Source organism: Sturnus vulgaris, chromosome 16, assembly GCF_052056855.1.
Source record: "Sturnus vulgaris isolate bStuVul1 chromosome 16, bStuVul1.hap1, whole genome shotgun sequence".
NCBI classification, from domain to species: domain Eukaryota; kingdom Metazoa; phylum Chordata; class Aves; order Passeriformes; family Sturnidae; genus Sturnus; species Sturnus vulgaris.
Window position 1 is genome coordinate 6942970 of NC_142258.1, and position 27564 is coordinate 6970533.

General features: G+C 39.9%; 2 protein-coding genes across 6 annotated transcripts; one reads left to right on the plus strand and one right to left on the minus strand.

The window, feature by feature from the left end:
* The first annotated feature begins 146 nt into the window (after positions 1 to 146).
* CCZ1 (CCZ1 vacuolar protein trafficking and biogenesis associated) lies at positions 147 to 12484 on the plus strand. The gene is made up of 15 exons (XM_014869604.2): positions 147 to 380; positions 1928 to 2025; positions 2153 to 2246; positions 2344 to 2418; positions 3439 to 3486; positions 3743 to 3826; positions 5781 to 5956; positions 6184 to 6265; positions 6420 to 6481; positions 6974 to 7085; positions 7679 to 7712; positions 8063 to 8180; positions 9715 to 9873; positions 10910 to 11037; positions 12139 to 12484. Exons 1-15 carry the CDS (start codon positions 279 to 281, stop codon positions 12192 to 12194), a joined length of 1428 nt encoding a protein of 475 aa, XP_014725090.1. The 5' UTR covers positions 147 to 278; the 3' UTR covers positions 12195 to 12484.
* On the minus strand, positions 4942 to 27038 carry LOC106849159 (radial spoke head 10 homolog B-like). Of its 5 annotated transcripts, none has more exons than XM_088174363.1 (21): positions 26984 to 27038; positions 25784 to 26085; positions 24988 to 25063; positions 24700 to 24768; positions 24322 to 24495; positions 23690 to 23775; positions 22956 to 23076; positions 21973 to 22149; positions 21182 to 21317; positions 20599 to 20720; positions 19945 to 20131; positions 19123 to 19231; positions 18959 to 19038; positions 18711 to 18859; positions 17801 to 17908; positions 16576 to 16746; positions 15318 to 15369; positions 14706 to 14816; positions 13437 to 13626; positions 8011 to 13020; positions 4942 to 5207 (listed from the first exon to the last, which is right to left on the minus strand). In XM_088174363.1, the coding sequence occupies exons 2-20, from the start codon at positions 26050 to 26052 to the stop codon at positions 12942 to 12944; spliced, it is 2466 nt and encodes an 821-aa protein (XP_088030489.1). In that variant the 5' UTR covers positions 26053 to 26085; positions 26984 to 27038; the 3' UTR covers positions 4942 to 5207; positions 8011 to 12941. The 5 variants fall into 5 exon arrangements, with proteins under 5 accessions (XP_088030489.1, XP_014725076.2, XP_088030488.1 ...); XM_014869590.2 differs by having other exon boundaries at positions 21170 to 21317; XM_088174362.1 differs by having other exon boundaries at positions 21170 to 21317; positions 26995 to 27018.
* Between the last annotated feature and the right edge of the window lie 526 nt (positions 27039 to 27564).

The following is a 27564-nucleotide window of genomic DNA, read 5'->3' on the forward strand; positions in this document are numbered from 1 at the left end:
ATACCGGGCACAGGTTCCAGCTGAGGGAATACCGGGCACAGCCCCTGGCTGAGGGAATACCGGGCACAGGCTCCCCCTCCCGCCGTTCCTGCGCCCGCCGTTGGGGGCGCTGCGGGGCGCCCGGGCCGGGAGCGCTTCCCGGCCGCTGCTGCGCTTCCGGGGCGCGGAGGCGGAACCGCGGCCGGGCCGGGGCCGCTGGAAGCGCGGCGGGGCCGGTACCGCAGAGGCCTCGGGCCGATCCCCGATGGTGTCTGGCGGCTGCCGGCCCCAGGCTCAGGATGGCGGCGGCGGCGGGGGCGGCCGGCCAGGAGAAGCAGCTGGCTCCGACCCTCCTCAGTTTCTTCATCTACAACCCCAAGCTGGGGCCCAAAGAGGGAGAGGTACCGGGGAAATGTCGCGCCCAGGGATGCGGGGAAGGCGCGGCGGTCCCTCCGTGCCCGAGGCCGGACCGCAGCGTGTGCGGGCTCGGCGCTGTCCCTGCGGAGCGGCTCCGCACAAAGGCGGCCGCAGCTGCGGCTTTCCCGGCCCCTCCCTGGCATTTGGGTACCCGCGGGGCCGGGGACGATTGCCACCCCAGTGGGGTCTGTCACCGCTTCAGACCGAAAAGAAACACTAACCGGAGTTGTTGTCAGCAGCAGGGCGTATGCTGTAGAGGGAGAGCTGGACAGTCAGCAACTGTTTTACTTTATGCTTTAACTTTGTCTAAAAATAAGTTTCTCGACGTAGATACATTATGGTAGAAAGATTACTGTTTAGCTTAGTTACAGTCAAGTTACTGTTAGTGTTTATTCGCCATTGTGTCCCTTAGTAAGGAAAGTCAAGGAGCTCTAGTCACTAGCTTTAGGTAACAGCGTATTGTGTAGTTCATGCTCAGCTTTAATAGTTTTTGAGCAGAGCAGTGTACTTACATACTGAGCAGTGGCAGGATGAGGAGGCTGAGCGTGCCCTCAGCTCGCTGCTGGGTGGTTCCAGGCCGGGGGAAGCTGTTGTTCCGCTGTTCGGAGGGACCCTCGGCGAGCTGGGGACTGGGCCGGCACAACCCCCCTGGAGCTCAGCAAGGCCCCGTGTATGGGGTGGGATAATCTGGCTCGCCGTGGTGGGTCGGGGGGACCGGTTGGGAGCAGCTCTGCCAAACAGGACCAGGGAGTCTGTGAGCAACAGGTCCTACGTGAATCAGCAGCGAGCGCTTGTGGCTGTGGGAGGGAGGGTGGCTCAGCACGTCCAGCCAAGCCAATGCTTCCCCTCTGTCCAGCACATGCGAGGTTACTGGTGGGTGCTGTGTTTCTCCAGGGATTCCCAGAGTAGGAAAAGTACTGGCAAACTGAAATATCCTAGTGGAGGAGCTCTGAGTCAGTCAGGATGCAGTCTGTGGCGTACATAACTGCATTTGTGCAACGGGGGCAGAGGGCAGTCTCACCTGCCTGAAGGATGGTGGTAGATGATGGAGTCGGGTTCTTGAAGTGAAAGAATGAGGATGGATGAAGGGAAATTCTAATGAGATAGGAAAAAAAATCTTCACAGTGAAGTGATCTAACATCAGAGCAGGGCTGGAAAGTTATGGAATTCCCATCTCTGGAGATATTAAACACATGACTGGACAAGGCCTGGAGCAATCTGAGCTGCCTTTGAAGCTTGCCATGCTTTGAGCTGGCTTTGAAGCTCGCCTTGCTTTGAACAGGCTGAGAAGTGACTGGGGCCTGTAATTTCAATGGCCTTCAATTTACAAAGTACTTTGACTTATCATGGGATGATTGACTGCTTAAGCGTGCTTAATATGCCTTTTATCCGTTATTACAGAAGCCCTTTTTTGGTACAAAATAAAATTCTGCCTAGGTTATTAAGGGATTAAAAAACAAGCAAACCATGAACTCAATATTCTTTGATTTTGTTAAAATGCATTTGCTTGGATTCTTTTTTTGAATTTTAGGAAGAAAAGAAGATTCTCTTCTATCACCCAAATGAAGTAGAAAAGAATGAAAAAATTAGAAATGTGGGGCTATGTGAAGCTATAGTACAGTTCACGAGGTAGGAAGTCTTGATTGCATGGATGATTGTTTTGGCACAAGCACTGTATTTTAAATATCTCAGTTATGTGTCTTCATGTTGTGAGTGTGTATAAATATCTATATCTACATATATGTTTTCTTTCCAGGACCTTTAGCCCGACAAAACCTGCAAAATCCCTACATACACAGAAGAATAGACAGTTTTTCCATGAACCTGAAGAAAACTTCTGGATGGTCATGGTACTTATGCACGTGATATGCATATTCCTAAAACACCATCCTGCAATGTTCTCAATGCATTCTGCATTGTCTAATACCAGCCTGTTCCACTTCCTAGGTTGTACGGAATCCCATAATAGAAAAACACAAAGATGGAAAGCCTGTCTATGAATATCAGGAAGAAGAATTGCTGGTAATAATGAACTTTCCTTTTTTTTTTAAGTTATGTTGTATATTTAAGAGTACTTCCAGAATATCTTAGTTTAAATCTTCTTGAACTGCTGTGAAATTGATTTTATATATATTTATACCTATCTCCATAAATGGAAAAAGGGCTAAGTACTTTTCAGTAACGTTTAAAGAAGAGCACAAGATAGAGAATTATCCAGAGAACAGTTCAAGATCATTCAATAAGCACTGGTGAAATATACAGCTGTGAGACTTTTAGCTTGGAGTGGGTAAATATTTCTTAGGATCTGTTTGTTTAATTAAGTTCTTAAATCTGTGTATTTTTATTAGGTGCCAGCATACATGTTACTACTTTCTTAAGGCTGCTAGTAATACTTACTAATAATCTGAAAAACCAGAAAAGCTCATAAGTATGATGGGATTTCTTGTCCAAGTTGCAGAATCATTAGGTCTGTTCAGTTGTATACTGGAAGGGTATTTGGCAGGGTGGGATAGTAATTAAAAAGCTGGTTGGTTATCCTGCCCCTGTTCATTACAGTGTGCATTACTTTTGTTCCTCTCTTTGTCCTAAGAAAAGGATTGGAGTCGTAGGGACTATTTTGCCAGATAAAATAGTCCTTTTTAAATCTGGGTTAAGATCTCAGCCCCATAAAACCTGCTGTAGTGTCCCACATTCTTCAGCCTTTGATTTGGACGATGAGAGAGCAGTCAGAAATAGATTTATTTTCACTGACCACTGGCCTCAGGAAAGGGCACTGTTTGTAACTGGAATCCTTGGCATGAGTTCTTATGGTGCTTTTGGTACTAAATGTGAGGGGGGAAGGGATTCCCTTTATTGAAATTATACTTTATAAGTACAGAGACATTTCTAGATGCTGACTGAAAATGCCATTTAACTGTTCAGAGATTGATTTCTCTGATTTGTGTCTTTGCTGGCTTTTTGAAAACACATGTTATGTGTAACAGCCAAAATACTTGTAATTCTGCCTCTGCTCCTACTGATGTGCTGCTCTCTTTCCTGCAGGACAAGGTTTATAGTTCAGTCCTCCAGCAGTGCTACAGCATGTACAAGGTAGGGTTAACACTGGAGGCTCAAGGCCTTTTACAAAACAAGGGCATGAGATACTGCAGTGACACATAAATACTTGCCTCTGGTCTGGACTCTGCAAATCTAAATGTTTTTTCAATAAAGAAGGGATACATTTGGATTGATGTGAAGTGTGCTGAGGAATGGGAGATGCATTGTAATCTATTTTCATAGCCAAGTTACAAAAAATTACTGTAAATGATTATTCAACTAACTGATTTTTTTCCCTTTAAACTGTTAGCTTTTCAATGGCACATTCCTGAAAGCCATGGAAGATGGGGGTGTGAAAGTGCTAAAGGAGAGACTAGAGAAATTCTTCCATCGGGTAAGACCTTCTTTTTCAGGCACATACAGTGAGATTCTGCACTGGAAATACAATGAAAAAAAAAGAAAAAAGTGGCAGCAATGTGACTATAAAACACAGGCAATGGAAAAGATATAGAGTCAACACAAAGTATGTAGTTACTCATTTTGTCAAATACTTCCTGCTTTTTGTGACAGAGTAGGTTCTTTAAGTGGAGTTGAACCACAAGCGTGGTTATGGCTTGATGGAACAACTGACTGTTGGATCTTTTTTCTGATGGAATTGTGTTCCTTCTTTCAAAGTTCTGCTTTAATGTTTGAATTGGTTACTGTGATAACAGTTTGTACAGACCTATTTGAGTGACTGTTGAAGATTCATTGAGGTTAGAAGGAATTTGGGGGGGTCATCCAGTTCAGCCTGCTATTCAAAGCAGGGTAACACTGAATTTAAACCCTCCTGCCCAGATCTTTGGGTGGTTGACACTTGAAAACATCCAGGGTTGGAGATTCACAAACTACATGCATGAGCTTAAAGTCATTCAGTACTGTGAAATAGTGAATAGATTAATTTTTTGTCTTCTTCCCCATGTGGAATTAGTAGCCAATCCTGAGAAGGCTTCAGGAAATATTGCATGCATTATAAGTAGTCTTCAGAATGTCATTTCCTTCATAGCTGATGTTTTAGTGAAAGGATGGAAAGCAAAACCTATTTTTCACATAAAGTAACTGACTCGGTGGTATCATCTGGCAGAATTTTGAGTTCCTAGATGAGAAGTTTCATCACACTTGAAAAGTGCCTACGTGCCCCCATTTTTCTTGTTTGCAAGCAAGGAAACAGGACTGCTGTCAGCAGTTTGTGCTTAGGTGGTTTTGAGATCTCTGATAATGATGGAGTGTAGACATTGCCTAATGGTGTTTAAAATTTTGTTCTTTTAACAGATTTTTAGAATGGCACAGTGTTGTGACAGTGCAAACAAAAGTACAGGCTTTGCTTGTGGATTTGGGGAGGGTCTTGTTTGTTTTTGTTGGTGTTTTTTGTGGTGGACTCCAGAATAAACACCATTGGTACAAGGAGTACCATGATGAGCTGCTGTGTGCTACTGTCCACACTAAATTAAAGTATACCTTTGCAAAAAAAAAAGTAATAAATTTTTATTGCTAAAACAGAGAGACTTACAAGCTGTGACAGAGATCTGTCACCCTGTTGGTCTGTATTACTTGAGGGCACTCGGTAATGTGAAGTGACTGTAGAGGGAGCTGTTGGATAAAGCATCTTCCACAGACCACTTGACAGTGCATTTGAAATCTCTTGCTAAAGTTACAGTCCATCAATTAAGTGAATAATGGAAATTATTTATTCCATTATACACTGAAGGCATCTGTTCGTATTTCTGCAGCTGAATCTGAAATTAAATATCAGCAAGATAGGCTTTGTTTGCTTATACTCTCAGAAGATCTTGGACTTTCCTTAAAAGCTGTTTTCATAATAATTAAATAAAAGGAAAATGACACCAGGAATCACATGCATGCTCTCACACATGGAATCACAGAATGGATTGGCTTGGAAGGTACCCTTAAAGGTCATCTAGGCCAAGCCCCTGCTATGAGCAGAAACATCTTCCACTAGGATCAGATTACTCAGAGCTTTGTCCAGCCTGCCCGAGAATGTTTCCAGAGATGGGGCATTCACCACCCCTCTGGCATGCTCTAGCAGTGTGTGAGCACCCTCCTTGTAAAAAAGTACTTTCTCATATCTAACCTAAATTCAGCCTCCTTCAATCTGAAACTCTATCACTGCAAACCTTTGTAAAACATCTGTTGTCACATGAAGGAGTATATCAGACAAGCAGCGCTGGGAGGACTTTTTTCCTTTGATTTTTAGTCCAGACTGTTAGGATTAGACTCAAATTTGTCATTTAAATCTATACCTTGGCTGTTTTCTGAATTCTAAAAGCCTACTGTCGTTGTTCTCTCAGTACTTGCAGACACTGCACTTACAGTCTTGTGATCTGCTGGATGTGTTTTGTGGAATCAGCTTCTTTCCACTGGATAAAATGACTTACTTGAAAATTCAGTCATTTATTAATAGGATGGAAGAAAGCCTGAACATAGTCAAGTACACTGCATTTCTCTACAATGACCAGCTTATCTGGTAGGTACTTCAGTAATTCTTTTGTGTGTCTTCAATTTCTAATCCTGTGAGTAAGTGTCATAATAGAGAAGCTTTTAAATTAGTGACAGAGTTGGATGAAAATGAGAAAATACAAGTCAGGCTACCATTCAGTAAGAAGAGCCTTGGTCTGAGCTAGTTAGAGGAAAATGTGTGATCTAAACTGCAGCACAAACATAATTTGTTTATTTTTCCCCACAATGTTCTAGGAGTGGACTGGAGCAAGATGACATGAGAATTTTGTACAAATATCTCACAACATCTCTGTTTCCAAGGCACATGGAGCCTGAGGTAGGTGGGTTGGGAGTTTTGAGGGGGAAGGTGGTTGGTTGTGTTTGGTTTTGTCTTCGTATTTATCTGGTACTAAAGGCTAAAGTATCAAAGAGAAATCTTTCTTCTCTCTGCCTCTGAGCTGGTTTTTCCTGTATGTTCTTTTTCCCCTCAGTTAGCAGGAAGAGATTCTCCAATTCGTGCTGAAATGCCAGGCAATCTCCAACACTATGGAAGGTAGGTCTTGTTCTACTGTCACCATCTACTGCTTCCTCCCCCCAGGGCAAAACATTTGGGAGGAGTGTGTGTATTTTGAGTACATATTCCACACACGGTTCATTCCAGAGGGTCGCACAATAGTTGGTGCAATGTAAAACTTGACCCTTGGAAAAAAGAGAAAATGCTTCATTAACAGTACTGCATATATATTTGTCTTCCCAGTTGTTCTTAATGCACTGAATGACAAATCAGGGAATTGTTCCAATCATTTCTTTTCAGTCAAGCACTCCAGACAGATTTAATCTAGGATTTATCTATTTGTTCTTCCTCTGTACTCGTCATGTCAGTGAGGAATTCTGTACTTAAGCAAGCGGGCAACATTATTTGGCTTAATTGTGGGTTTGGACATCCTTAATCACAAGAACTTCTAATTGCAAGTTTGGAGAACATCTGTTAAATTCAAGAAACTGAAATACAAGAGTCCATCTGACCTGTTGAATTATTTTCTAGGTTTCTTACTGGGCCTTTAAATCTTAATGATCCAGAGACAAAATGCCGTTTCCCCAAAATATTTGTTAACACTGATGACACTTACGAAGAGCTTCACTTAATTGTTTATAAGGTATTACAGTTTCCTCTGCAATTACTCCACAGAATTAGGAATCTCTATGCAAAGAAGGTGACATTGAAGTGCTTAGGAATTCTATAGAAAGGTGCATGAATAAGGCCAGGTTAAAGCAAAGAGACAGAAAACTGGCATTTCTAGTAACAAGATTTAAAGCCTGAATTCTCTTTTTCCCTCTCCTGTACCCTGTCCAAAACAAATAATTGTTTTATTAAAACAAAATGCCAGCCTTCTGTTGCTCTAAGTGATTTCATCCCTGGCTTTATATGGGATTAATCAATAAAACAAAAAATACTTTGTTCATACATTAAATGGGCGTTTCTTGCAGATATCTTTGCAAAGTGCATTTTTACCAAGTTTTATCTTTCCCCTACAACTTAAACTGTTAACTGGGCTGAATTTTAAAATCATAGCTAACCTGTGTTGTGTAGGACTGCAGAATGGTTATCCTATTGAAGTGCTACTTCTAAAAAAGATCTCTTTTAAATCTCTTCTCACCTGTGTGTGGCCTCACTGAAGCACTGTCATTTATTTGAGTTAGTTAAAGTAATCTGTTGTAAATATTTTTTTTTGCTTTTGTTTTGTTCCAGGCCATGAGTGCAGCTGTCTGCTTTATGATTGATGGTAAGTACCTATTAGCATCAATTATTGGCAAGACTTTTATATGTAAAATACTTTGATATGCAGCTTGTTTACTCTCGAAAAATACTCATGTTAATTTATTTGAGTCTCTTTTTCATGAGTGCTTTTATCAGTCTTTTATCTTTGTTCCAGTGGTACAAGTAACTCATTTTGCACAATGAAATTACTAAATACTGCTTCAGTTAACCACATTCCAATCACCCCTGAGATTTTAATTATGGGAGAGATTTGTCCTTGGACTCTTGCTGATGTTTAAAGAAAACAACTACAGAAACTTTACCTTCAGCTGTGGGAAGAGAATCTCACATCTCGCTTTTCTCTGCCTGACACAGCTTCAATTCCACCCACACTGGAGTTTTGCAGAAAACTGGACAGCATTGTTGGGCCTCAGCTCACGGTGTTGGCATCAGACATATGTGAACAATACAACATCAACAAGAGAATATCAGGGTTTGTACCACACTTCTTTTCCTGCTGCATTCCCTCATTAGTTAGTGAAAAGTTAGGTTAAATGAACTGCTTAAATAATGGTAACATGAGCCCAAATTTTGAAAGCATTAATGGTGTATACTTAAAACAATGCTTGTCTACTTTTCTGCATCTGAAGTGTTTATAAAGTGCATGTTATTGCATATTTGGGTCTCCCTGAATAACAATAGATGTTACTAATTTAGGAACAGATGTTTATTGTCTGGCTGAAATGGGGGAGTTATTTGGATACAGCAGAAGCTTTACAGTTGAGGACTTTCCAGAATTACTGCTTCTTGAAGTGTTGCTATGTATACTATGTATAGTAGGTGAAGGAAAAAAGGTCTTTTATTTTTCTATTTTGCAGGACTAAGGTAGTTACTTGAGGGGGCAAAAAACAGTCAAAAGAAAAAGGATGCTAATGCTTTGGAAAATACATTTCACTTAGAAATACAGCTTACTTGCAATCAAATTGCATTTATTTTTTGATATATTTATTAGTTGAGGAAGCAAGAACAGTCTCCCATATGGCAACATAAAAGGAATTCAACCAAAGATAGGTGTGTGAGTGAATTCAGTCAGTGGTACCATCCCAAATCAGCAAAATCACACAGGATAGAATAAGATGTGCTTGAAATTGTGCCAATCTACTAAATCATTAAACTTGGGGTTTTTAAATGTCATCTGGGACTGGCTTTGGCAGCTTTAACTCTTTAAAAGTTTAATGTCATGGTGTCCTGAAAACATGATACAGTTCCTTGACACTAATGCATGTGGGTGACAGAGAGCAGGGGTATCTGGTTGTTGGCTAAGGCGAGTGGTGTCATCACAGTATCTCCTGGTTCTAAATAATGCATTGCAAAGTACCAGTTGCTGCAGCCAGTTTTTGGTCAGTCTGAATTTGTCCTGACTTCTACAAAAAAATACAGCTCTAAGTTTTTATATTAGCTTCATAAAAGAGGAAATGGAGGAAGACTGCCAAGGCAGGAGTTTGAAAATAGTCTCTTGCTTGGCCCACACAAATGATGGGGAAGAAATCTAATTGCCTGGATCAAGGATGAGTTTGTTCTCTTGGTTGTAACAAATAACAAAGACATGAATAGAAGATGACTTATTGCTCAAATTAAAGACCCAGGATCCATTCAAATAAGTTTGGACTGGCAGAGGGGAGAGCAGCAGGAACAAAATAGGACCAGAAAAAAACCAGCTCATTAGAAAAATGCAAATTAATTACTACTGTGAAGTGGGACAAGGCCTTCAGACTCCCCTGTGTGTGTTTACTGGCAGCCTGAGTGGCAGAAGGGGAAACACTGGCTGGTTCTGCAGGCTCACTTGTCTTTTGGTTTTTTTTAGTGTGTTAAAGTGAATTTCAATCCCACAAGTCTCTTCAATGTGAAGATAAGTCCAGGCTATCTAAGTTAACTTTGCACTGGCTGACTACCCAATCTCTGGGAAACCTGTTCTTATAAAGCATGTTGGTATTACAAAGCACTTTTTTTTTTTTAAATCTTCCTAGGGCTGAGAAGGAGCCTCAGTTTAAGTTTATCTATTTCAATCACATGAACCTAGCAGAGAAAAGTACCATTCACATGAGGAAAACACCCAGTGTATCACTTGCATCTGTTCACCCTGACCTCATGAAGATTCTCGGTGACATCAACAGTGACTTCTCCAGGTAATGCTAAACTCTTAAATAGTCTGTAACTCCTACTGTCAAGCAGACTTTTTTATTTTTGCAAAGGAGTGGCCCTTTCCAGTCTTTTTGTTGATGGCTGGCTGTTCATGTTTGGTATTTTGTGTTGGTCTAGAAGTAGTCCATCTTAAAAAAAAACTTCTAGTGTCTTTTTAAACAAAAAATTAAAAGAGGGCCAAGGCCTCTATCAAAGAAAATCTCTCATCTATTGGAGGCTTCAGAATAGTCATAATAAATGGGATGGGAAGCACAAAATTCTGGGGAAAGTAGTGTAAAGGACAGGTCCACCTCCTTCTGCCTGTGCCATACCTGCCCCAACACAGCTGGTGGCTTCTAGGGCTGAGACCACGGATGGAAAGCAAACCTTGCAGTTACTGCAGTCCTGCTGAGGGAGAAGCTAAGTGGCTTCTTATCAATGGGTACCATGCTACAAGGTGGGAGAGATCTCTGTCACAACAAACATTAAGACAGAACAATGACAATGCTGAATGATTGCGATGCCCCTAACTCTAATTAGCAACAAGCTATTTCTGACTCTGCTTAAGGACAAGGTTTCCAATTTTCTATCAATGAAAAAAGTGTTTTTCATCATATTATGGAAGTACTGGGTTAGTGACAGCTTTACAGAATATATCCAGTTGCTGAGCATAGTTTAGGTCTAGGTTTAACAGTTCTGTGAAAGTATCACCAACCCATCTCCAGCTTTCAGTATTTGGTCACTGTAGCAAATCCTCATTCTGTGAAATGTGTCCTTACCAGAATGGAGGAGAGGTGTTTTCTTCAGAGCACTGCAGTGTTTGGCTAATGAAAAAATTACTGATTGACACACTTGGGCATGTTCTAAGCAGCCATTTATGAAGCCTTCGACCTGGACTGAATGATGGCCAAGTTAGGACTGGTGTTTTCTTTGGTGCTGCACAACAACAATTTCTGACATTGAGTTGTCCTAATGATTACAGATAAAGTCGTTGAAGATTAACTTGCTGCCACCTTCTTTACTTTTTAAAACTTCTTTCAGAGTTGATGAAGACGAGGAAATTATTGTGAAAGCAATGAGTGATTACTGGGTAGTTGGGAAAAAGTCTGACCAGAGAGAACTGTATGTTATTTTGAATCAAAAAAATGTAAATCTGATTGAAGTTAATGGTAAGCATTGTTTCTTATTACCTTTTAATACAGTTACTCCTAAAATATGTCCCTAGAGAAGTAATAAAACCCATCTCATGAGAAATCTAGAGAGGGACTGATCTTTGATAGAGCAGGTGAGTTTGCCTGAGGTTTTAGTCTGCCTACTACTAGCTGTGAAAGGGCAGCATAAATATTCAGCAGGCATTTTTAATTATTAATCAGTCATTCCTCCTCCTTCAAATAATAGAGGAGAGCACTGTGAGCTTAGTTTAGGAGTAATTTTAAAAGTGTATTACAGATGAGAGATGAATACATTTATATCTGAGTTTTCATTTGTCAGTGATCCAGGGTTAGTTACTTACACATTGTGGCTGTCCTGTCAGTCCCTCATCCATTGCTGTCTCGTTTCTAATGTGGTTTTGAGAATGAGTTACTATGACTAAGAGTGAGAATTAACATTAAGATGCAATAAGCTTTTACATTGCTATTTCTCTAAAAATCTGTTTGAATCTTGCAGCAATTCTAGGGCTCCCCATTTTAACAGGAGCCAATGTGCTCACTTACACAATGGGAAAGAATTAATACTTTGCCAGGACCAAAGCCTAGCAACTTACATTTTAACAAGAGGAATGAGTTGTGTAACTTGGCAATCTATCTGTAACTGTCTTTCAGCATCAAACCTACCATACAGAAACAGAAAATGAATGTTTCTATGCCTGATAAACTTAGGAAGTGTAGTCTACCAAATAACACAAAGCCAAAGTTTTTCAGACTTGATTTACTGTAACAGAATATCCTAATTTTTCTCTGAAAAAGAGGTTATAATATATTTCCCTTAACTATATGTTAAGCCAAGTCTGCTGCTGTTGAGGTGTTTGATGAGAGGCCCATCATTTCAGCCACTTAGACACAACTCACCTTTCAGACAGTGGGAGACATCAGACTTGACACTCTCCTACTGAAGACAGAGTAATATTAAGTGTATTTCTACATTAGAAACTCTTCAGGGTTCTTCTGATTGAATTTAATTATATTCTCCATGACAATCCCCAGGGTTTCTCTTGTATTTTCTCTGTAAAATACAGTACTGATGTAGCTTGCTTTTTTTTTTTTTAACAGAAGAAGTGAAGAAACTTTGTGCAACACAGTTTAATAATATTTTCTTCTTGGATTGATCTGCAAAGGGCTGATTTATTGAAGATATCAATGTCAGGCACTTGTTCAACATAAGAAGTTATTAGTCATATTATTGACTGGAATAATGACAATAGTAAAGCAATACTTGCTTTGTAAGAATCAAAATTTCTACTAAAACCTGTAAACTCTGACCATAAAATTTTTAAATTTTAAAAATGTTTATGTGCAAACTAATTAAAAGCCAGTCTGAATTCACCTGTACCATTCCATTCTGATATGTTATGTGAATATTTTGCTGAAAAATAAAACTAATAATTGTTACACTTTAGGAGCATCTGTGTTCATTTGCATCATGTAAATTTCTGCTTGTTTACCCAAAGCCCAGTAGAAGACTGTTCCCTCTGAAATCAGCAATTCTTGTGTGTACAGTTGACCATGCCTACAGCTTCCTACAAGAATGGGTCTTCTGGGTTTGTTTTGGTTTGGGGTTTCTTTTTTTTCCCTTATTTTAAGAGTACTTGGTTGAAGCTTCAGCAGTTGCCAGCAGAGGAATTTTTTTTTTTTTCGTCAGCAGGTGCCTTGCTACTTGTGGGTGCTGCCTTCTCTGTCTCTTCATTCTCAGGCTCTGTGCTGACTTCTGGGCCTCTTTTCTTTGGTGAGGGTTCTCTCCTGGGGGCCTCTTTCTTCAGCTAGAGACCTCTCCAAGAGAGGACTCTCTCCAGGATGCATCTTTCTTTGACAAGGCTCCTCTCCTGGGCTTGACACTCCTTTCTTAACACTGCACTCTACAAGGCAAGTGCTGTTTGTGCTTCAGCTGCTTCTTGCCTTTTTGCCTTCTCTTGTACTTCTATTTCAGCAATAAGTCTGCATGAACAAAATTTGAATTTAAGGTACTGTAAGAGGAGGGAGACAGATTTCTACTGGCTAAGCAGCTCCAGCTCTAGTCATAGTATAAGTAGTATAAACTGCCACAGCATAGAGAAGCAGAAAGTCTCTAATTACCCCCTCAAGTCCAAATATGTCTAAACTGCCTTTACACAGAGCAGGACCCAAGTGCCAGGAAATACTAGAGCTAAGAGTTTGCAACCTGAAAGTAGCCTTTGTTACTCCAGCCAGTAACAGAAAGCACATGAGTTCCATTCTGTAGGTTACTAATGAAACCTGTGTGAGTTTGTTTTCCAGGTACAGTATGCTGTACTACTTTCTTAAACACACTTCTTGTTTTCAATGATTTTGTTAGCAGAAGATAAGAGTACTGCCAGACAAGATTCAACACTCACCTTTTCAGCTCCTCAGCCTGGGTCTTTCTCAGCCCAGCTAATTCAGCATCCTGCTTTTTCATTTCTTTTCTTTTATCCCTCAGCACTATTTCATGCTCAAAAGCAGGGAAGAACTTTGTTGTGAAAAAGGTTTCCACTTTACATATCCAGAAACTAAATAGCTCCTTTTGTTCATCTTCTTGTGCTTCTTCTGCAACATGTAAATTAAACATATTTATTTAGCAGGGCACTTCTATTTCAAATGTGATTTGGACTACAATATTTCAGCTCTGATACTCTGCAAAGGGAAAGTTCGGCTTCTGCATGGTACAGAAGAAGAAAGGTGTGAAATACTTTGAACTGAAAGGGGACGGCCCTTTTGTGAAGCTTCAGGGACTTGGCCCTGGGAATGGCACAAAAAGACAACGAACTCCTCCCTTTAATCCTGTGGTAAGAGTCTTCTGCAGTAACCTGATGACAGTTCAGTATCTGTGACTCCTGGGCACGGGGGAAGGGCGGGACAAACATTACCACCTGAAAGGACACGGGTGCGTGCCAGTGTCCCTTGTCATGTCAGGGAACAGGCCAGGCCCAGGTGATGGAACAAACAGTTTTTCAGACGTGTAACTTTTCAGCCATCAGATCTCAGCAAAAGACCTGATGACTGCACAAAGATCCTTGTCAACATCTCTCCTCGGATTTAAGTTCTGTAGCAGCAGAAAACATTTAACAAACTAAAAAGCAACCCAGATGAGATCTGCTAATCAGCTGGAAGGAAGATGGTACAAAAAACTACAATCCTCAATGTACCAAAGGGCTCTTACTGAGATCTCTTTTGCCTGAATGTTGGCCTGTCCCAACATAAGGCATCTTATCCCAGCTAGTGGTGGCATACCACTAATAATAATTCTTATTTTAAGTAGAAAAAGCAGGACATGGCAGTAATACATTTTATTTGTCCAAGACACTCCACGGACAGGCTTGCAGCTTGAGCTTCTCATAGAGTAAATACAAATTACAGGTTACACATATCCTACAAATAAAATGTAGCATTTTAAAACTGGGGAAAGTATGTAAGCTGGTACTTAAATGTCTCATTTAATCACAAAGTTTTACTTTCTTTTAAAAAATATTTTAAGTTTTTTAAAAAATTTCCTCCAGAATTAATGCTCATTTACTGCCCTCTTGTGACAAGCTGAAATCTGCCTATACAATTAAAACTTCACAATTTAAGAGCTACAAGAGATTTGTGTGCGTGTGTTAAGTCCTAAAAGCGTGGGACAGTTTTACCTGTCAATTCGTTTTCTGGACAGGAATCTTGTTCTTCTTTTACATCCTCGTTGGGCAATGACACATCATCTTTGCTTTCTCCAGGAGTTACAGAAAATGAGAGAAGAGTTTCTGATATTGCAAAGAAAGAAAATTAAATCACTCAGCCTTTAATCCTTTGCATGAAATTCCAAGTTTGATCTTCAGCACAAACTAACACAGATTGTCATCTGACTTGAAAGCCAGACTGATGGTTATAATACTTCTGAAATGATGAAAAGTTTGTTTCTAATGAAGGCACAATGCAGAGTTCAAGCTCCTGTTTGCATGCCCACATAACTGGGACAGAACAGGAAGAATTAAGGTTTAAAAAGCCTTTAAAGTTACTTTTATGGAAAAAGTGATAGCTTCTCATTAAAAAGCACAGAAAATTGAGAGATTCCAACTTGCCCAGCTATCTGTGTACAGCAGGTATGGAAAGCTAAACTTTGTCATAATCGCCAAACAGAAAGGAGCTGCAATACGTCACCTGTTTCCACAATCGGCTCCTGATTAATTGTTTTGAAAGCTGCAAAGAAAGTGACTCTCCTCTAGCCACTTGACAGTTTTATAGCCACTTTTTACAGTACTCACCCAGTAGAGAAGGGTGATGAGCAGGCTCTGTGTCGTCATGAGGTCTTGGTGGCTGGCAAGAAGTTTTAAATTCAGTTACTAAATGTCTGGGCTTGTGTTCAAATCACAAAGTGAAATCCCAAGTCCCTTTGAGTCATGCAAATTCCCATCTCCAAAGCATTCTGCCAGCCAAATGCATCCTACAATCATGCCTATCTCAAAATATTTAAATTGCAGGAGTGTTTCATCTTTTCAAATATTGCCAGGTAACACTTTGCCTTCAATACCAGCCAGCCCAGTAGGATTATCCTATTTCAGAGCTACAGCACTACAGAAAAATGAAAGCTCCTGTTCTTTGACCTTTTCCTCTGTTCTTACATGTTGCTCTACATAGTTGTTTATCTATTGTTCATCTGCTCCTGAGTGTACAGCTCAGCTGCCTTGGAAATATCATAATTTATGCCTGTATCAATGATACTTCTGCTGTAGGTGCACTAATGAAATGTAAGACAAGAAAAAATTTACCCTCAGTATCTTTAAATTAAGATTTTATTTTTCTTTTTTTTTTTTTTTTTTCTATTTTAACTGGACTACTTCACTGTGCAACTGTGTAACTGCTAGCAGTGATGCAAGGGAGTGGGTGCATAGGGTAGGAACAAGTGGCCAAAAAATGGGAAGTGGTGGTGTACAGTGGCACTATTGGCTCACAGAGGCTGTGAAATTATGTTTGTGAATACTTTTTGTATTAATAAAAATACTTTCATCTTGTGCATAATTCCAAATAATAATTCTAATTCATGTCTTCAACTATTTTGTATATACAAATTGCACCAGTTTCACAGGCAGCATTTCACAACCTACAAAATCCTTATTCAGAAATTTAGCAAAAAGAATAAGAGGACAGCTCAACTGCTGGCAAACAGCAGGGCCTGCTACATATAACAGCTGCAATGCCATTTTTACAGGCCAATTTTAGACATTCAGCTTAATGCAGAAGAGATATATCTTTCACCAGCCAACCAATCTGTCAGTTCCCCTTCAGAAGTACTCTATGTGTTTTTACAGTTATCTAGGAAAACGTGCAAATATGTTAAAACTGTCTACGCTGATGTTACAATTTAAGGTACCAACAAATAGAAAAAGTAGAAGGACCCAATCAAGTATTTGTTTATGCAAAAAGAGGAAATTGATTTCCATGTCCAGGAAACAGAACATTTTCAGGGCTTGACTTTGCTAAGTGGACACATAAAAACATTAAACAGGTCTGCATCATCTTTACCTGGGGCAGAGAATGTTCTGTGAAAGACACAGCTGAGGTTTCCTCAGAGAACCTGATTTCAAAGCTGCTTCTTTTCTGATTATCTTGAGCTTCTTTCTTCAGGATCATATCCTTCGTAACATACACCAGTGCACATTCAAGAAGAGCTTCAAAAAATTCCAAAAAAACCATCTAGAGTAAAACAAATGTAGTGGTAAATTAGTTTATTTTTACAAAATCTCTTCATTAACAGGCCTATGTACCTGAGCAAGCAAAGAACTCAGAAGGGGTAGTGAAGTTCCTCTGGCCTCATTTATCTAGTCAAACATCCCTTCTTCTGAAGAAAAACTGAAAACAGCCAAAGCTCAAAAAATTCAGGAGAGGATATGATGTGTTACACTTTATACAAATCATATTAAGCTAAAACACTGCACTGATTTTTGTTTTATCTGGAGCTATGAGAAATTTCTCTAACAAGTAACTTGCGACTACAGCTATCACCTCAAATATATTTTAATTGATTGGGATGCTGCTAGAAACTCCAAGATTTGGTTTATAATGGATTCCTTAGTAAGACTTCCACTGTGTGTTCAATTTATCATATCCTGTTTAAAACAAATTCAGTCATGTCATTTACAAGACACTGCTGCTAAGAGTTAATTCTTTAAGGGTGAAAATCCTCTATACTAGGCCAGTTCTCAGGTAGCACAAGAGTCTTCTACAGTCACTACTCGACCTCACTGAGGTGGCAGCACCTCACATGTCACTAACCAGGTTTCTTGGATCACCAGATTTTCAGGATCAATGGGTTCACATCTTAATTACTGATCCCCCTTAACAGCCTGAGAAGCTGGAAGTGCAGTGATTAATCTCTCTGTAATCACTGCATATCCATTTTGTCAGGCAGCTCCCAGGGACAGAACCATCACTAGCATCACTCCACTGGAAATGGGATTTCCCTGCATGGATTACAGCATTCCTAAGGACCTTTCTGAATGGTCATGTATGCTGAGGCTGTGCTAAGATCAGATAATTAAGAAAAACACAGAATTACATGAGCTAAACTAGAAGATATAAATAGAACAAAAGAAGACAAGAACAGAGGCTCAAGTTTGGACTCATTTTTTAAAAATAAATTAACTCCTTTTCCTCCTGTTCCAGCAGGTAGGACAACATTTGCAGCAGTTTTTAAAAGCAATTTTAACTGTTCCTGTAGTAATGGACTATGGGTTTTTTCCATACCCACCTCCAGCTCCAAGTTGTCACCATAGATGTCAGGTAGAGAGGCACCAATTTTGACAAATATTCCCAGAACTCTTGCAGCAGTTAATTGTTCACTGAGAAGTTTAAAATCCTGGGTAAGAATAAATGTTACATGTTAACTGCACTTAAGGCATTCCCCACATGGACCTACTCTACCTCTCTCTCAAGCCTTTGCCAAAATTTCTAGTGGTTTCAAATGGTACTTCCACATATGTAATTAACAGCCAAGTGAAATTCTAGTCCTATTGAAGCCAATGGGAATCTTCCCTAGACTGCAAAAGCAGTGTTACAAAAGAACTTGTGAAAGCTTAGAAACAAAAATATAAAAAATTACAATTTTGCCATCTGATTTTTTCTTCATGAAAAATTTACTCAGATATATAAAGTGAAGTACCCAAACCCCAGGTATATCAGTGAGAATTATCTTCTACCTTCCTAGTAATCTTGATCTGTCCTCAAATTACTGAATTTTAGTAAAGAATCTCATGCTCTTCTTGTAGTAAATACATTTTCGAAATGGTTTATGATGTTATTTCAATAGCTGTCAGTCTTTGAGTTCTAATAATAGGACATGTTCATATATACATTTTATAGATAGGGCAGAGGGAGACACAGTGGGGACAACAAATATATTTACATTCCCTTAAACCCATTTGTCTAGGATTTGACAAAAGTAAAAAATTAGAATTCAAATCCTGAAAAAGTGCATAAATAACAGGAGATAACAGCAGAACAACTGTTCCTTTACTGCTCCTTGGACAGTTTGCACAAATAACCTCTCTCCTACCTTTTCAACTGTGCAGAAGCCACAGGGACTATTTTAAAAGGCTCATATAAACTGAACAAAGAAAGCACATTTAATCACACAAAACAAAACAAAATTAGATTATTACATCCAACATCCAGAGGAATTGCCTCAGCTTCATCGTGGGTTCAAATGGAGGTCTGGGACATGGTCTACAAAAATCTCCGTGTATTTCCCAGCATTTTTCAATGTAGCTCCTGACAAAAGATGTGAATTCTTCACCAGAATACAAGATACCTTTCAAAATGAATTGGGAAAAAATAACAGTTACAATAAAACTGCAATGCATGTGATGCTAATTGATGAATTCTACACATAAGAAATAGCATTGCTTACCTTGGACACAACAGGCAAAGGGCAGAACATTCCTGGACATAATTTCTAAGAAACACCTCTGCAGATGAGGAACTTTGTCTCTACAGTTGAAACAAAAATACTCTTGTCTGGGAAGATTCAAACTGATTACACTGAAATTAATTTCACGAGAAGAGGAAACTTACTTGAACTCTTCATGATAGATATGAAATGCCAGGTGAACGAGGTTGGATACAAATGTTCTGAATAGCAATATCTCCAGTGGATGATGTATATCCTTAAGTGGTTTATCACCTAAAAAATTTTTAAAACCCCAAATTTCTACTATTCTCATGTACATTAAAATACTTATAGGCATATTGATTTGTCAGCCTTTCTTATCCTCTGCATCTATCACAGTGTAACAACACTCCTGGAACACTCAGACCAGACAATGCAGCACTCCCAAACAAAGGTGAAGGGAGAACTGTTCACCTCTAGCTGGATCTTGAAAAATTCTCTTTCTAGAAATGCATCCACTCAGCATATATAGAAATAAAAGGGAATTCAAAGTGGGAGTTAAACCCTTCACATACTAAGGACTCTGCAGGTCTAAAGGGAATTGATTGATTAACTGGCTCTATGGAAGAAAAAGATACTACACGCAAACCGAAGTTAAGAACACTGAAAAAAACCCAAAACCTTGTTTCTCCTACTTCTCATTCAAAACTCTCTCTTAAACAGTAATGGCAAGATCTTACTTCACAGGGGTGAATACATATTTTGAACAGATGGCTCCTGAGTGCAATTTTTTATGTTGTACTTTAATTTCGTATTTTCTCACCTAAGGACCAGAAGTGCCCAGAGAAGTGCAAATTGATCCACTGAGATCTCACAGGCACAGAGGTACTGACTCAGGAGCACTTAACTCCCAGAGCTGAGCTGCCAGGAGAACTTGCTACTCTAACTCTCCACAGCTTACTATTAAAATTCCTCCATTCTAGACCCTGCTCACGAGGAATACAAACCTCTCAGCAGCCGATCCATTTCAGCAAGAGTTTTGGAGAGATGAAATTCGCAGTCCTTCAGAAACCTCCAAAACTGCAGTTTAGTCATGACATACGTGCCATCAGGAGAAGGACTGCAGCCTAATCTACTGTAGAAGTAGTAGATTTCTCTCAGTTCTGAAATATACCTCAACAGAGCCAACTGTACCTAAATAAAGAAGGAGGTGTTTTCAGCATCATCTCAAAGCAAGAAGAGATCAGTTTGTATTGATCCTGTAACTGGGCAGATAATTATTTGACCTTGCAACTTAGAAGAGCATATCCCTGGCTAAGTGTTCACAAAAGCATTACTCAAAAGTAGTTTTAATATGTGGGTTTTGGTGACTGATAAAAATAAATCATCCTCTGTCAGCAGACAAACCTCAGAGCAGCTAAAGCTGGATGCTCAATGCCCTTCCAGATATGTTAACCTATTTTTAATTGGTCTTTTTTAGTGGAAGCTCAGAAGAGCTTCCACGGCCTATTAATTCTTTTTGCTTTTCTGTTTTCATGGCCTTCAAATTTTCAAATAATTATTTAATGGAAAGAGTTACTCTAACACAAATAAATCAGAAATAAAATAGTATGAAATACAATACAGGGGAAAACTGAAAGTATCAAACAGTAGACTCTTACTTGTTTTACTTCTTCCTCTCTGTCTTCCCTTGGCAAGAAGTCAAGCAGCAAAGATAAATCAAAATCAGTATCTGATCCCAGAACAGAAATCTCTTCCAAGTAATTAAGGGTTATGGTGTTTTCTACCAAGCAAATAAGATAGAACAAACTTAAACAAAGCTTAATATATACAAACACAGAAAAACAAAACGTGTATTATTCCTTCTTATATTACTGACTTGGAACAATAGATTCCTTCACAATAAGAAGTAGAGATTTCACAACCAACAGCAGAACAACTGAAGAGCAGGTTTTTTCACATCAACCCCTAAACAACAGGAAATGCAGACATTAAAAAAACCTGTGAAACTTTCAGGTAACAGTTCCATCCATTATAAGATGTGGTGTGGATGTGTCACTCCAAGTGTCACACACAGGAAACGCAGCATGGAAGCAAAAGCCATGACTCCCATTTTTATCCAAGTTCTTTGAAGAAATATGTCTGGTCCTTGAGTATGTACAGTTCCCTATCAGAGTAAAATGGAACAACAAAATGTGAACTGAGTAAAATTTGTTTTGTTAAGCTGCTCACTTAATTTTGTACCAGAATGCCTTCTTGTGCTAGTGGCTCTCAGCTTTTTGTCTTTCACAGCAGACCCTCGACGAATAGGACATTTCACTGGAAGATCATTTACAAACTCTCCTTGAAAAGCATGACCATTCTTGAAGACAAAGATGCCCTACAGACAGATAAATTATAATATAAATACAAAACAAAGATAAAAAAAACAAAACCACTAATTCTCTCAGTCAAATTTCCTTTTCAGAATATTGGCTAAAACGCAATATAGGAAATAAAATACAGAAAACTAATTTTTCCTACCCTCTTTTAAAATGCATTTTGTTGCTTATTAAATAGGTACATTGTTGGGATAAAGGACTGACTATATATCTGTTTGATCTTGAAAAGTATTTTCCCCCCTTATAGGAAGACCTCTTTGCACTCCTTAGGTTACATATGTGGCACTCTACTCAGAGTTTTTTCAAAATTCTGTTTTATCAGAGGTTTTAAGAACCCCTCTGTGCAAAGACAGCTTGAAATCTATTAGCTCGCAGTGAAAGTGTGAAATTCTGACCAACCACTGCAAAACTCAAGATGTACCTACTGCACTAAAAATCTCTGCAGTGAAATGTATGTCTTTGTATGGCCAAAACATATCTAACCACAGAGTCAGCCAGTGTCCTTGGAAAGACTCCTACTGCTTTCACTGGACTCTGTGGAGATTCCACCCACACTGCAAACTGCATGTAGTTTGCTGTACAGAAATTTAGAGATCCCCTATACAGAGCAGAATAGTTTGCTCTGCTGTTGTCTGCAGTTGTAACAATACTCACCTTGCCTTGCCTCTTATTATGCACCCATTCTCCACAGTACATTGATCCGTCAGCATAAATAAACGTCCCATGTCCATGGCGCTCCCCTTTCACAAAATCACCCACGTATTCATTCCACAGAGAATACTGAGACATTGCTACTCTATTCGAAAACCATCTGTGAGTGCCAGAACCATGCTGGAAAAAAAAAAGTGTGTTTGAAAAATAGGTCCAGACTTTGGCAATTCTCTGAAATAAAAGCCCCAGGCTGATGGCTGCAGCACTTCAAAGCAGGGACAGAATTACATCTACAAAGGTACATGGGAGAAGCACCCAGAGGATGCACTGCATCAACACATACTTGAGCAAGCTCTACCACGGGACTCCTAAAGATATCCACCCTTCCTCCCTGAATCCTTCTCCTGTAGTGCTGAACAGCCAAGTGAGGAACACCATGCCACAGAGCCAGGATGGTCCACAAGCTGGACTCCTTGACAATTTTAAGTAGAGTGAAAAGTTAGAGCGAGTAACTCACCTTCTTTTTGAAACCAAATAATAAATGGAAAGAACTGAAAATGTCACAGAATCGTCTTCCATCATAAAACTTTTCCAAGATGCAACAGTGTGGTCTAGTATTTTACAGGCGACATAGAAATAAACTGCCACATCTACCTACTGCTGAAGTCATAACTCAAGCTAAGTCACAAACACTTCTTTAATTTTTTTTTAATTGAAAAATGTTTATATTTTTCATTAGGAAATGAAATTTTGATTTTATAGAACTAAATTAAAATCCTTTAACAATTTGAATATTGCTAACATAAGAATCAATTTACAATAAAGAACATGCTTCTTTTATCTCAACTGGCAAACTCAACTGTCAAAAATTGTACAAAAATTCGCAAAAAACTCCTTTGATATTGCACAAAACTCCCTATTTAGCTTTCCCAGAGTAGGGGACAGATGCTGAACTAAAGAAGAGTTTCTGAGGAAGAAATGAATACCTGCATGCCACACTCCCACTGTCCTGCATACTCTTGATTATCTGTCAGCCATCTCATTTTTCCATGTCCATGTCGTAGATTTTTCTTCCACTGACCTTCATAGGTATTTCCAGATCTGTAGCTGCAAAAAACCAACAGAAGTTAATTCATACTAAATTCTATGCTGATCTTATGACAGGTTTATGCAAAACCTCACTGCTAATAAATTTATAATTTATTAAGGTTAAATATAAGCATTAAATTGAATCACTATGACATGGACACAGAGGTTTTATTGTAGCGACTGTTCACCTCCTATTTATAAATAAGAAATCACAAAAAATATTAACCAGCTCTTTTTCCCAAAAAGTCTTTGCCATAGCTATTAACAATATCTATTTCTATATAATTCTATAGGTTAGTTATTTATTCATAAGGCAGCTTCATCTGCTTAAATCAATCGAGTGTGTTTGTTCTTCAATACTGAATTGTGGTTTACCAAAGCTGATTTTGGATTTTGTCTTTAGCTATTCTTTTGCATGAATGGTCAGTAGAAATACTGCACATAAAAATAAACTTCTAAAGGTCTGTTTTGTTATCATAAAGCACTTTGTACATTTTTTATTCCACTACAGAACGTACATACTACTATGAAATGAAAGCATTTGTACCCGCTTTAAACAATACAAGAAACTGTAACATAATACACAAAACTAAAAAATGTTGAGGCTAAGAACAAGTGTTATCATACTTACCGTCTTAATCCCCATCCTTCTCTGACATTATTTACCCAATCACCGGAATACCAGGAAGTCTGTTCCTGATCATAATAAACAAAACCCTAAAACAAAGAGCACAGTCAGTGTAAATACCAAAATATTCATCTACATGAATAAAACACCACATACAAATGACATGGTGCTTGTAATCACATCCAAATACTTACGGTCACTTTGATTCACTGTACTGAAAACAATGGAAGGGATACAATTAAATTAAAAAAGCAACCTCTTTTGATTAATATTAGGTAAGATCTTAGAAAACACCGAGTGTTCAAAAGAAAAATCCTACCACATTACATCAAAGTCTACCATGTCTTTTAAACCTCTTGGAAATACTTTGAGAGAGCTAACCTTGGCATCTTAATTACAGTACTCAGTCTGAGGTAGATTGGTTTTCTGACCCATTTAGACTTTTACTTTCAACAGTAGGTCTACAGCATTAGCTGTATTCACAACCTCAGAAAAACCCCCTAGGAAAAACAAATCTCTACACGGCATAAGACCATGCAACAGAACAAAACACTTCTGTAAAACCTTTGCATAGTAACACTTGCTGTTCCTGAAGATATCACCAGAGCCCATGCTCTCATTTAGTTCTTACTGACCTTTCCATGTCTTTTGCCATTGCACCAATAACCAGTGTAAGAAATTGGATGAGTACCACTCCTGAAAACTCCATATCCATGCCTAAGTCCATCTTGGATTGATCCTTCATAAACACTGCCATCATTCCAGGTATAACGGCCCTTATGCATCGGCACATTCTTAGTAAATGTTCCCTGAAAGATTAAATTACAACATTAAAATCTAAGACTCTGTTTCCCAACCTTCTGGGACAAGTCAGGCTTGTAATTGAAATCACTGCCACAGCTCTGCAGCTGCCACCTGTATTGTACCAATTACTGCAACTTATCTACTTTCCTTCAATTTGCTCATCTAACTGGGTGCAAATGTGTTCACTTATAACTTAAACTGTACTTTACCTCATACTTTACTCCATCAGCCCATGTGTAAGTCCCTTCTCCATCCATACGCCCTTCAGAAAACAGACCCTTCAAAATGAAGAGAATAGCATCATTTGCAGATTTATTCTTACCCCAGCTGAAGTCCACAGTGACTCTAAGATTTTAAAAGACTGACAAGTTAATTCCCCTCCAATTACTAGTTTCAAATCAAGAGTTTTAATGCCAGAAACTAACAGAGCTTTCAATGCTTCTCAGCGCTTGAGAGAGAACTTAGTCCGCTACTTTTTAAAAAATTTATACACTCACCTTGTATGTATTTCCTCCCTCAAAACATATAAATCCTTCGCCCTCAAAGAATTCATCAACTTGTTCACCTTCATAGCTACAAAGAAAACAAAGAGGAAGATTTCAAGTCACTCCCAATAGATCTATATCAAATAAATGACCATATATTCACACAAACTATCACATAAGTGATCATAAATGACCTTTGATTCACACAGGTCAGCCGTTGCATCTTGTGTAGAATAATGAGCAAGAAAATTCCCAATTTTCTGAACCTTCCTTGTAATATTCCACATAATTTTTGAGTTGCCTCAGACCCATATTTCTTTCAATCAAGAAAAAACCCACATTGGTAGCATTTTCTACCTTACAGTCAGGCATGCTGGTATATGAAATACTACATATAAACATTACATTTAAATACAAAAGGATTTTGTTAACATTGCCATTCACCGGCTTCCTCAGTTTAGGATATTCTGAAGAGATATGAGCCTTAAGCATTAAAAGGCAGCAACAACTAAAGATTACATGATATATTTTCTTCACCAGCTGTCTGTAAACTTTAACAAAACTTCACTGAAGGTGAACAAGCTAAAAGAATTAGAATTTTGGCAGGCAGACCACCAGCAGCACTCAAGGATGCAAGAAGGCAGAATTCCACTTGTACATCTCCTAAGGTGCCACTGCTATTAGGTCTGAATAACCTGATTCTCTGCTTCAAATCAAGAGTCAAATCTCTGTTGTTATAACACTGGCTTTAGCAGAGATACTTCAACGAGAGTTCTTGACTTCACTGCTGTATTTGTAACAAGTATACCTTTTTATGATCACTTGAGCAAGAACAGGCTCCTCGTGGATCGGGGGAACAGGCTGGACTGGTGGCTCCTCTACCCTTGGCTCTTTATCTGGTGTCTCTGGAATTGCCTGAGTTTCTTCACTCACTGACTCATTCTGCACATCTGGCAGTGTTGTTAAGCTACTCTCAACTGTAGCACCTAGAGATCCTTCTGACTTCTCACTAGCTGCCTTCTTACCATCTTTCTTGGCATCTTTCTTCTTGACATCTTTCTTCTTGCCTTTTATCATAGCTGCTGAATTGTCTCAATGTGTACTTTTCTTCTGAAAAATGAAAATTTATTTCTGTCTTATGTACATATTTTTACCCTATAAACTAGTTAAAAAACCCAAAACATGGGACAACTACCAAAAAAAACCAAAACCCCAAACCAACAGTATTTCTATGATTATTACACGTGCATGTATTAAAGTAATCTCTGTAACAGCAATTCCTCAAGTCAGTGGTGTCAGCTTGTGGCACGCAGGCCACAAGGTTAACAGGGAGCAATGTCTGTGAATTATCTCCAAGTCTTCCATCAAAACAACTGTGATGGAAGTGTTGTCTGTAGTCTTACTTTTGCTGCTCAGAGATCTCTATCTTTACCCGATTTTTAGCTGTCTATTAGATTTAATTACGTGGAAAAGTTGAAAGCCATTTCTCAAAAATACGTGTTTGGAAAATTCTGGGAAGTTCCACCTGCACTGCTATTATTGATTTAACTTGCTTTACAAGTTATGAGTTGCAGACTGAACCACAGCACAGCGCAACCAACAAATCCTGTTATTTTGCCAGTTGAGAGCTACCGGAAGGCTCCAGGACTGCCTGCACAGATGCAACGCTACCACGGCAGGGTACGACCATTTGGGAGTGCAAGAACCCAACCCGCGAGTGCCGCAGCAGCGAGGGCTGGCAAGGACAGCCTCAATCAGCCCCGCAGCCGGGCGGGGACGACGGGGAAGGCCGTGAAGGTGCTGAACCCTTCCCGAGGAACGGCTGAAGGGCGGCGGGGCCCGGCCCTTACCGAGCCCCGGCTGAGGGGCGGCGGGGCAGAGCCCTAACCGAGCCCTTACCGAAGGGCGGGGGAGCCGGAGTGGGGCCGAGCCCTTGCTGAGGGGCGGCCGGGCCGGTCCCGAGCCCTTACTGAGCCCTGACCGAGGGACAGCGGGGCCCGGCCCTTACCGAGCCTTTACCGAGGGGCAGCGGGGCCGGGCCGAGCCCCCGTCCCCGCGCAGGCGCAGTGCGGCGGCGCTGCCGTAGCCATAACAACGCCGCCGCGGTGCCCGGGCCCGGCCGCGCCGCCGTTCACGCCCGCAGAGCCGGGGTGCGAAATCGCGGCTCCGCACGAACACACGCAATGTGCTGAAGGTTCTCGGCCGCAGCCGTGCGGGTACCATGGGCACGCTGTGCCACGCTGCTCCGAGAAGCGGCGCGGGCGGCTTTGAGCGCTGGAGGAACAGCAGCATCACGGCCACAGCTCCGTCAGCGGCAAATGGAGTGTGAACGGAACATAACCCGTAAACACAGATTTCTTGGGTCAAATCTTGGTCCTACAGAACTGGAAGTGCGTAGCTACCTGTTTGAATGGTTTCTGATTCAAAAAGATAATTTTCTACCTGTTTTGATTGTACTGGCCGTGCCTGGTTAGACAGTTTTTTTTCCCATTCACTATCAGAAAAAGAATCTCTGTTCTTGAAAAACAAGCTGAGAATGTGGAAGGGAACAATACTAATTAAAAGTAATGATGCCAGACTAATTATTCT

Excerpts from the sequence above, each read along its gene's own strand:
- CCZ1 (XM_014869604.2), top strand. The coding sequence starts at position 279 with ATGGCGGCGGCGGCGGGGGCGGCCGGCCAGGAGAAGCAGCTGGCTCCG. Across the intron at positions 6,482-6,973 it reads AATCTCCAACACTATGGAAG|GTTTCTTACTGGGCCTTTAA; the intron begins GTAGGTCTTGTT and ends ATTATTTTCTAG. Across the intron at positions 9,874-10,909 it reads ATCAACAGTGACTTCTCCAG|AGTTGATGAAGACGAGGAAA; the intron begins GTAATGCTAAAC and ends AACTTCTTTCAG.
- LOC106849159 (XM_014869590.2), bottom strand. The coding sequence starts at position 26,052 with ATGATAAAAGGCAAGAAGAAAGATGTCAAGAAGAAAGATGCCAAGAAA. Across the intron at positions 23,077-23,689 it reads GAAGGATGGGGATTAAGACG|CTACAGATCTGGAAATACCT; the intron begins GTAAGTATGATA and ends GGTTTTTTGCAG. Across the intron at positions 22,150-22,955 it reads AGTGGGAGTGTGGCATGCAG|CATGGTTCTGGCACTCACAG; the intron begins GTATTCATTTCT and ends TTTTTTTTCCAG.